The sequence below is a fragment of the Pistacia vera genome, unplaced genomic scaffold (genome assembly GCF_008641045.1).
Source record: "Pistacia vera cultivar Batoury unplaced genomic scaffold, PisVer_v2 Contig722, whole genome shotgun sequence".
Lineage (NCBI taxonomy): Eukaryota > Viridiplantae > Streptophyta > Magnoliopsida > Sapindales > Anacardiaceae > Pistacia > Pistacia vera.
The window spans coordinates 15,655-27,113 of NW_022196582.1; the positions used below are offsets into that span (position 1 = coordinate 15,655).

The following is an 11,459-nucleotide window of genomic DNA, read 5'->3' on the forward strand; positions in this document are numbered from 1 at the left end:
AGAAGTGTATATTGGTCTCTGTCGCGATCGCAACAAGGGACAGAGCATAAGACTTTTTGGGCTCGTAGCGAGGTTTCTTTTCTTTTCGCTGATCGTCAGCGGCCCTTCCGCGATCAGCTCTTCTACTTTCCCCCTGACCAAACGTACTGCCTAAAGCGCCGGGGTCGCGACGGCGGAGCGCTGCCAATGAATTTTCTATCCGGAGGTACTTCTCTGCAAGGTTATAGAATTCTGTGAGGGAAACATCGTCCTCAGCCTGTAGTTCTTTCCACAAGTCGGTTTGTGGACGAACTCCTGCTATGATGAGAGTCTGAACAGACTCTTCGGGAGTATGAGCCACCTTGTTGAGTTCCCTGTGGAAACGGTCGATGTAAGACTGGAGGGATTCATCCCTTTCTTGCCTTATATTGCTGAGGTCGCTCAAAGGCATTGAGAACTTTCGATTTGCTTGAAAATGCCTTAGGAACGTCACGCTCATCTGAGGCCACGAACTGATCAATCCTGCTGGGAGTGACCTGAACCACTGTTTGGCATGAGAGCTCAAAGTCATTGCCAAACAACAGCATTTTGCTAGATCTGAGACCTGGTGAAGCTCCATCAGGTCGTTAAATTCATATAAATGATCTTGCGGATCAGAATTTCTGTCAAACACCTGCATGTCGGGCATCCTGAATCCTGGTGAGAATGGAGTAGCTAGCACTTCGGGAGTGAAGGGGGATGCAGACGCGACCTGCCTTTGCTCATTTTGCTGAGCTCTTAGTTTATCTAGAGCTCGTTGTAGCTCCTCGATTTGTGGCAATGGAGCCACTCGAGGATTGCTTTCACCTATACGAGTTCGAACCTCGCGATTACAGTTAAGGAGAATCCGGAGGTCGGGTTCCTCTTTACCTAGGTCGGCAGTTCCGGCCACTCTCGACACACGCTGGCTAGAGGCGTGTGATGGTGACAAACGATGCGGGGTATTTTCACGACCTTCGCGGTGGTAAGAACCACCCTGCGAAGTGTGGGAACCTTTCGCACAATGATGATTTGGATCGTTTTGCTGGCAGTGATAAGAATCTCCCCGCCTAGCACTTTTATGGGGGTGTTCTTGCAACGTGGCATGGGACAGCTCGGGCTACGTCCTTTCACCGAATCTTAACGAGACCGGTATTCTGCTTGGGGTACGTTCGGTGTTTGCTGGCCCTTTGGAGCCCATAGGCCCTTTTTTTGCCACTTGCTTCCCTTTTCGTCGACGAGCTGCAGTGCTCGGGGCACGGGCTATTTCCAATTGCCGCCCTTTCGCGTGACCTGTAGATGTTTTTGGCGGTTGCACCACCCCCGCTGATCTGGATGGCACGCCCTAGTCCAAACGGTCTAACCTTCGGTTGACCGTCTGGAGAGTATTGTCGAACCTCTCCAAGTAGCTTCTAATGACAGGGTCTAGTTGTGAACTTGAAAGGATATCCCCTGCAGCATTTTGCGGGACAGAAGGTATTTTGGAAGAGGTGTCCCCTTGGACTTGGAGAATCCCCTCAGCACCCTGGTTGGTTTGCTCAGGTTCAGGTTGGCGGGCCATTTGCTGTTGTAGGACTGGTAAGTTAGAGATTCTCCTGATGAAGGATGAACACTAAATCAGGCCTTCTTTCTAGCGTCAAACTGTTGATGCGTGGTTTTTACACCAACAAAATGCACATGTGAAATGCTGAGTTTTCCCAGAAGACACACGTGAATAGAAAGGAAAATGAGAGTAAATGCAATGGAAACAGCTTTTAAAGTGGTTCGGATGCTAAGGCAGCAAGTCCTACGTCCACTGATGCTTTATTAATGATAAGGGTCAGGTCGCCTTAGCTGACTGACTTACACATGATTGTACAAGCGAGTGGATGCTACAAATTAGAGAGAGAATAGCTAATTTAAGAGTAAAAAAGTGCGAATCCCCTTAATGAGAGGGGAGCTCTTAATTTATAGTGGGATACATTGAGGAAATGATTACTGGATCAATGAATTGTTGGGATTATCCGTGCAAATCCTTCTTTATGTCACATTGCCCACCTTCTAGAGAGATTTGCGCGATTTGGAGCAGGGATTGGACACGTGGGATCACCACAGCTCCTGGCTGGCCTGGCGCGCGCCCACTATTCTGACAGAGGCAGGTTGCGGGTGTACCCATGTTCTGACTTTTGCAGGCTGACTGGACCTTATGTCAGCCCTATATTTTTCAGGCATAACAATAATGATCAATTGTTTGATTAAAAATATTAATTACATATATATAATTATTATCTATCTGGCCAAAATTGTTACAAAATTTTCAACATTACTCAAATTTCTAAGTTTGAATAAATCACTCATAATTTTAATTGAACAAAATGTCATTTAAGCTGTTATATTTAGCGGATAAAAATATTGTATAGACATGACAAAATGTATTTATTACAATTGAAGGAATAAACTATTTATATCAAACTTCATGATGTTACTTTAACAAATTAACGGTTTAACTTACAAAGGTTATGGTTAAGACAAACATCAATTTTTTTAAAATTGTCATATTCTGTGAGGGAGAACGGCTTACACATACCCAAAGTTTGTTGTAAAGATAATTAGTACCCAAAGGTTTGAAAATGACAAACATATACTTTCCATCATGTGCTGTTAGTAATTTATGTTTATTGAAGGATAATGGTAGAAAAGATGGGAATGCCGTTCGAAGTTTATATCTTAGTTTTTTATTAATTTTAGACAACTTATTCAATTACGTAAATACCCACATCATTATGGTGAATTATGATTATGCCACCAAGTTATTATAAGTTGGTGAAATGACTAGCTTGTCCCTATGAGTATGTGAAAAATGAGACACAACAAATGACCAATTTGTCCTTGTTTTGGTAGCAAATTTTTAAGTATACAAAGAAAGTAGCAGAATAAAATTGCTCATTTGTAGCTGAAATTCATCATGATTTAAAATAAATCATTCATACAAAAGAATATAATTTGTAATGAAATTCTTCTTCAGTTACAAATAAACATAAACTATGAATTTGGTATAATAAAATGTATTTGTTGGTAAGAGACTGAAAAGAGCAATGATAAAAGCTTGAGGGATTAATCTGTAATTTCTCATATTTCCCTTATTTCCCTTACAAGCAACGATGTCGTTTTGTAATGTTCAGTAGCTATTATCTTTGCTCACTTACTCAGCTTACTCACTCTCTCCAACTCTGTATATAAATTCCCAAATGTGTAATCTCACTCTCTTAAGTTCAATAATACAGATTCTCTCCAAAGTTTTCTTCAATTTAGTTTTTCTTTCAATTCCTTCACACGGTACCAGAGCCAAAGACTAACGTCAATGGGAAAGATTTCCGGAAACAACAACTTCAACGTGAACTCAGAAAAGATGTTTGGTAGCTCAACTTCAATTTTTTCATCTAGCCTTCAAGTAGTTAGTCCAAAGCTAACAAGAGATAATTATGGCTTCTGGAGATCACAAATCTTGTCGGCTGTCGGAGCTCATGATCTTGAAGAACACTTAACAGGTCAAGCTCAATGTCCTGAACCTTTTATTTCTTTAGATAGTAGTATTGAAAATGAGTTAAGTGAAGATGGAACTAAAGAAACCCTAGGAAAAGAAAGGATTAATCCGGCTTATGCAGCCTGGAAAAAGACTGATAAGTTTCTTGTCACATGGCTTCTAGTATCAATTTCTGAATGTATGTTTAGTAACATGTCCAAGTGTAGATTTGCTACTGATATCTGGTTTGCGCTTGAGAATGAATTTTTAAGTGACTTTAAGGCCAAAGCCTTACATTTAAAGATTCTTTTACAAAATACTCAAAAAGGTAACATAACTGTGAATGAGTATGTTAAAAAGATGAAGGGAATTGCTGAGAGTCTGTCGGCAAGAGGTTAAGTCATTTAAGATGAAGATTTGCTCTAGAATGTCTTAGATGGACTGGGACCAGAATTTGACGCAGTCGTTGTGAACCTGACTTCCAGAATTAAAGCAAAGTTTGATTCAATTTCACTATAGAAGGCACAGTTCTTATTGCAAAAATATGAACTGAGGCTTGAGAGGTTCAACTCTATTGATTTTCCTCGTAGCTCAGTTAATGTTGCTGCTCTTAGTAGTGCTAATAACAAATTTGTGTTCCCAAATTCTATATTGTTGCCATCTATTCATACTGGTCCATCTAAGGAAGCTCTTGGTCCTCTTAATCAGTTGACTTCTCTACAGAATTCATTACCAGTATTACCACAGATTTGTCACTCATCAGCTTCCCAAAATGCTCTGCATTATCCCTCTGATTTTGGAAACCAATCTGGTGCCTTCAATTCTGGTGCTTTCAATGCTACATTTTCTCCCTATCGACCTTTTGGTTTTGTTGGAAATGGTAAAGGCCGAGGCATAAATAATGGTAGAGGCAAACCAATCTGTCAATTATGTAGCAAGATTGGACATACAACACCTCAATGCTACCATCGGTATAATGCCAACTATAATGGAACACCACCTCAGTTTTCTGGTTCTTCTTCTGCTGCTGGTACTGGTTCTAGCATGTTTAATTCTGAGTTTGTTGATCACAATCACCAGAATATGGTTGGTGCTGGTCAACAAAGCTTGGTTGGTACTGCTCATAGGAGTACAAATTCTAATGGACAGAGTCCTCATTTCTTTACTATTGGCCATCCGAATATTGGAACATCCAGTGGGAGTTAGCAGCAGTTTTATTCACCTACCAATCATTTTGGTTCATATCCTCATCAAGAAGGGAATACTGGTATATAACAACCAATTCAACAACTTCATGCTTAGCAACATCATTCAGCTTTTCCTTCTCAGTAGCAAGGATTTCAAGTTCCTAGTGAACAGCAATTGCACTCTCCTAATCAAGTGTATTTTGCCTCTCATTCAGCAACTGCACCACTTCCTCATATGCAGGTTTCACACATTACTTCAACCACACCTCTTGATCTAGCTTGGTATATGGATTCAAGAGCCATTGATCATGTCACCCCTGATCCACATCAATTAATAACCAGCAGGAGTAATGAAGGTAATGAACAATTGCAAGTGGGCAATGGTCAGTCTCTTTTCATATCTCATATTAGTCTTACCTTGTTACCTAGTTCTTTACAATCAAGATGTGTTCACTTGGAAAATATTTTTTTTGTGCCTAGAATTACAAAAAACTTACTTAGCATTTCCAAATTAACTAGAGATAATCAGGTTGTTGTTGAGTTCGACTCTGATTCTTGCACTGTTAAGGACAAAGCTACCAGAACAGTATTACTCAAAGGAGGACTTAAAGCTGGTTTATATCAGTTGCTTATCCCTTATACTCTGCAATCCTATTCAGTTGATGTGCACAATTACTCTAGTTCATCTCAGCCCTTTACTGCCACTTTAGATCACAAGTCTTTAGAGTTGTTTGAAGCTGATTCTAGTCAGTTCAGTTGTACTAATAAGCAGGTTGTTCAACCCGAGCAGATTAATCCTTTGAGTCAACTTAGTTGTTCTAACAAAAAGGTTGTTCAACCTGATTAGAATAATTGTACTCCAGGTTTATCTGACTTGAATATATGTACTTTCCTTCAACCTAATAAAACTACTTCATTACTATCTCATCAACATGATCATAATGCTCAACTACTGTCTAATATTACCTGCTATGAATCAAATGTCATCACCAACAAACCATGGTTACATCATGATCATTCCATCAATGGTTGTAAAAATTGTAGTCATCATGAAAAAGATCCATCATTTGCACTTCATGTTAGCAATGCCAAAGAAAACAAGATGTCTTTTTGGCACAATAGATTAGGCCATCCTCATACTGATGCACTTTAGAAAATTCTGACTTATCTGCATAAAGACACCACTGAATCAGTTTCAACAAAATCTTTACCTTTCTGTGATGCCTGTAAATTAGGCAAACTTCACAAGAATCATTTTCCTATGTCACAATCTAGAGCAACCAAACCATTAGAACTTATCCACAGTGATATTTGGGGACCAGCTCCAACTATCTCTCTAAAAGGTTATAGATATTACATTCACTTTATAGATGACTATAGCTGATACACTTGGATGTTTCCTTTACGAACCAAGGCAGATGTTCAGTCTGTGTTCATCAAGTTTCACCATCTTGTTGAACGAGAATTCAATTGTAAACTTTTATGTTTGCAATCTGACCAAGGGGCATAATATAAGAGGTTGATTTCCTATCTTGCAATTGTAGGGATACAATTTAGACACTCATGTACATATATCCATCAACAAAATGGAAGAAGTGAAAGAAAACACAAACACATTGTAGAAACTGGTCTTACACTATTAGCTCATGTATCCATGCCCTTGCATTTTTGGTGGCTTGCATTTGACACAACTGTTTTTCTTATAAACAGAATGCCTACCTCTGTCCTGAACTTTGTCTCACCTTACCAAGTCTTATTTAATAGAACACTGGTTTATTCTTCCCTTAAAGTCTTTGGGTGCATCTGTTTTCCTTATTTAAGGGATTACAACAAACATAAGTTTAGTTTTCACTCTTCCAAATGCGTCTTTGTAGGATACAACCTGATTCACAAAGGTTATAAATGTTACAATTCTGAAGGAAAAATATTTGTCACTCCTAATGTTCAGTTTAATGAGTTAGAATTTCCTTTCTCTAAAGAGTTGTGTCTTTCTTCTGATTCTGCAAATCAACCTTCAATACCTTTTAATAGGTTCACCTCTATAGATTCTAACTCTTCAGTGTCTAGTTTTCCTTATAATGTTGTGTCCTCAGCAACTAATTTTACCAGTAAGGAACTCCCTTCAAGCAAACCTTGTTCTACAGGTGGTGATTCTCCTTCAATCTCTAGAATGCAGTATCAGACTCATTTTGTCAATAATAATCTGCTCAATCTTGATCTACACATTCCTAATCCTTCCCATCAAAATTCTGACATCAATTCCCACAACAACTCTAACTCTTTTGAAAAATTCCCTGCTGTTTCACATACCAGTTCACAAACACAACCCTTCCCAACTACCATTCATACTTCTTTCCCTTCTTTACAACCAACACCAAATACAGGTTCAACCCAATCATTATGTCCCCTGGAAATAGATCTCACTGGTTACCCTCCAGCTGCCTTAACTACAACTTTTCTCAAGTCATCCAAATTGTCATCTCATCCCATGAAAGAGCACTTGCCTACTTGCTCACTTGCTGCTGATTTAACACCTTCACAACCCTGCAAACCATCCAATTTTAGTTTACCTTCCACATCAGCCACCAACAAAAATATCCATCTTCATTCCACCAAACCCACAACTACCAACATTCACCCAATGACAACCAGATCCAAAGCTGTTGCTTCTACAACCACCACTGCTTTAATTGTTTCCAAACCTGCCCATCTTGAACCTAATTCACTCTCTGAAGTCTCTGCAACTGCTGACTAGAAGAGTGCATTGCAAGATCAATTTACTGCTTTAACTGTTTCCAAACATGTCTATCGTGAACCCAATTCAGTCTCTGAAGCCTTTACAAATGCTGAATGGAAGAGTGCAATGCAAGATGAATTTAATGAAGAATGGTACTTGGACTCTTGTTCCAAAAGAAGCTGATATGAATGTGGTGGGTAACAAATGGGTTTTTAGAACAAAGTTTCATGCTGATGGAACTCTCCAAAAGTATAAGGCCAAGCTGGTTGCAAAGGGTTTTCAACAAACCCCAAGGTTAGACTATTTTGAGACATTTAGCCCCGTTATTAAGCCTTGTACAATCATAATTATTTTCACCCTTGCTGTCACCTATGGATGGGATATACAACAAATAGACGTCAATAATGCTTTCTTGAATGACACTTTGAGTGAAACAGTATATATGAGGCAGCCTAAAGGATTTGAAAGTGTTGAATATCCTTCTCATGTGTGTAAACTCAATAAGGCACTCTATGGACTCAAGCAAGCACCATGAGCTTGGTTTGATAAACTCAAGCAAGCATTACTTGATAAAGGATTCTGTAATTCAGTTTTAGATTCAAGTCTATTTATTCTCAAAGATTCTGGTCAAGTACTTTATGTACTAATCTTTGTAGATGATATACTACTCACTAGTTCCAACAATTCTGCTATACTTCAGCTGGTTCAAGATCTGAACAATCAATTTTCCTTGAAAACTTTGGGTTTTGTCACATATTTTCTTGGTTTAGAAGCCACTCAATCTAAAGCAGACAAAGTACATATCAGATCTACTTGCCAAAACCAAAATGCAGGATGCACATTCTTGTCCTACCCCTATGCCTGCTAGTATCAAACTCTTTACTGTAGACAGTGAGTTATTTCAAAATCCTAGTCTCTATAGAAGCACCATTGAGGCTCTCCAATACTGGACATTAACCAGGCCAGATATCAGCTTTACCGTGAACAAATTGAGCCAGTTTCTTCAAGCTCAAACTGAGCATCAGTGGCAAGCTTGTAAGCGGGTGTTAGGATATATCAAAGGGACTCAATTTCGTGGTCTTGTCTTCAAGCCAGCAGCCTCCTTGTGCATTGAAAGTTATGCTGATGCAGATTGGGGTAATAATCTAGATGATAGGAGATCCACAAGTGGTTATTGCATCTATTTAGGTCCCAATTTGATTCAATGGAGTTCTAGAAAGCAAAAGGTGGTTGCCCTCTCATCAACAGAGGCTGAATATAGAGCATTAGCTCAAACAACCACTAAATTGGCCTAGCTGGACAATTTGTTCTCTAAATTGGGTATGAAGTTAAACTCTTCTCCTATCATTTGGTGTGATAATATTAGTGCTGGTGCACTAGCCGCTAATCCAATTTTTCATGCGAGTACCAAGCATATTAAGATTGATACACACTACATACGGGATCAAGTGTTGGCCAAAAAACTTACTGTATAGTATGTCCCTTCCAAGCTGCAAATTGCGGATATACTGACCAAGGCTCTCTCTATTTCTCAGTTTCAAGAACTTAAACAGAAACTCACTGTTACTGAAGTAAAGGCTCCTTGACATAACATTTTGTATTGTCATTTTCTGTACTGTCATGGTGCAGTTGTTATGCAAAATTTGTGCACTTTTCTTTCAAACTTGATATCTTTCACTTGAAGGAGTGCTGCAGAGGAGTTTTATGCAGAGTAGTGTTCTGCAGAGTGACGTTCTATAATGCAAATTTCAGTTGCTATTCTTCAGATGCAGATTTAATTTTAGTCTCAGTTGGCTGTCAGATTCAAATTTAATTTCAGTTTCAATTGGCTGTCAGATGCAGATTTCTTTTTCAGTTGATTGAGTTCAATTGTTATGCAAATGAATACTTTATAAAGTAGTGTTATGAAGAGTAATGCAGTTCCTGTTTCAGATGCAGATTTAATTTCAGTTGGCTGAGTTCAAGATTGTTATACCGAGAAGTGGTTTACAGAGTAGTGTTGTGCGGGGTAGTGCAGTACACTATTTAGATGCAAAGCTTCAATTTTGGTTTTGCTTCAGGTGTTTGGTTTTGCTTGCAACTCTAGTTTCAATTGGTTTAGTTGGTTTAGGAGTAAAGTTCAGTTTTGTCATTCAATTGCATCAGCTCAGATCAAGTTATCTGACATTAATACAACCTAGTTTCACTCAACTAAGTCTTCAACAGTCTTGATAAAAGCTTAGTTGAATCAATGTTTTCGATTCAATACAGACAAGTTGCCTGAGAGTAGTCCAGTCTACAGAGGCATGTTGACCATATATATAAGGAAGAGTTTTATAGCTAAACAACTGCAGTTTAGTTTAAGGGGTAGTGTTGGTAAGAGGCTGAAAAGAGCAATGATCAAAGCTTGAGGGATTAATCTATAATTTCTCATATTTCCCTTACAAGCAATGGTGTCGTTTTGTAATGTTCAGTAGCTATTATCTTTGCTCACTTACTCAGCTTACTCAGTCTCTCCAGCTCTGTATATAAATTCCCAAATGTGTAATCTCACTCTCTTAAGTTCAATAATACAGATTCTCTCCAAAGTTTTCTTTAATTTAGTTTTTCTTTCAATTCCTTCACAGTGTTTACAAGGAAGATATACAAAAAAAAAAAAAAAAACAAAAGCAATTTCCAAGATGCTTCTGTTACAGCTCCTAAATGTTGTGTAAATCTTCAATTGTATATGTTGATTTACATCTTTAACAATTTCCTCCTCCATGCTTCACTATTCTGATTTTCGGAAAAGTGTAAACAGACAAAGAGATACACCATGGTTTTCAATAACAAAACAAAAAGATGATCAAAAATTAAAAATATAGCTATAACAGATAAAAATTAAGATAGAGAACAAAAACAAATAAAAACTCAAACAAATCTACCATGCACAACTGCTGCCTACCCAAACAAATAAGGTCCAAATCCAACCACCAAAAACAAGTAGCTCAAATTAACCCAAGTAGATCATGCCAAAATTAAAACATAAACAAACAATCAAACAATCACACCATGCATTACTTAAACTTTTACGAATAAATCAATATGTACTAGGGATTATTCTTTTAAATGTTATAGTTTCAAAGCTGAAAATAAATCTAGAGTACAACTCCTTGGCTTTCTCAAGTACAACAACCACAACCATATTTGAAATAGGAATTGAACACCTTTCTTAACACTGCATCATCAGATACCAAGACAATGATTCAGTAAGTTCTTTCAATCATTGAAACTCCAAGGTTATCATAAGTAGACAGGCTGTCATAAAACCAACCCAAAATAAAAAGGTAGCTATAAAATTTACAAAGTTAAAATCCCGAAACAAGGGAGTTGATTTGAAACTATAACATTTAAAAAGATAATCCCTTTGCAAGAGCTTCACACCAATAAACTAATAAGAGCAATGTTGTATACTCTAGATTTATTTTCAGCTTAGCAACTAACCCTTGAGTACAAATATAAAATATACGCAAGTATATATTGATTACCATACTCAATGTTAAAATCCCAAAACAAGGGAGTTGATTTGAAACTATAACATTTAAAAGAATAATCCCTTTGCAAGAGCTTCACACCAATAAACTAATAAGAGCAATGTTGTATACTCTAGATTTATTTTCAGCTTAGCAACTAATTTACGTAATTATGACTTCCTTTCCCATCCTTGAGTACAAGTATAAAGTATATGCAAGTATATATTGATTACCATACTCAATAGGTACTTGCATATATTTCAGCATGCTTCAACGTCAAAGAAATTATTATTCAATTCAGAATCATTCCAAAATAATTTTTCACTTTCTTATTACAACTTAAATACAGAGGAGTCCCTATACTATTGCCAAATGATATCTAACATAATCAAAATCCAACAAGTTACATTATATATACAATTAGTGGCACTATAAACCACGCGCTTCTAAAACTATAGCATACAGGAGTAATTTTATGACAAGAATCTGACTGAGGTCTTTTATCAAATAAGTGGTGTTCGAGTGAACTTAGAATAACAGTGAAC

General features: G+C 37.7%; 1 protein-coding gene across 1 annotated transcript; it reads left to right on the forward strand.

Moving 5' to 3' along the window:
* The first annotated feature begins 6,056 nt into the window (after positions 1 to 6,056).
* On the forward strand, positions 6,057 to 7,441 carry LOC116114738 (rho GTPase-activating protein gacQ-like). The gene is made up of 2 exons (XM_031400875.1): positions 6,057 to 6,111; positions 6,561 to 7,441. Exons 1-2 carry the CDS (start codon positions 6,057 to 6,059, stop codon positions 7,439 to 7,441), a joined length of 936 nt encoding a protein of 311 aa, XP_031256735.1.
* Positions 7,442 to 11,459: the final 4,018 nt, after the last annotated feature.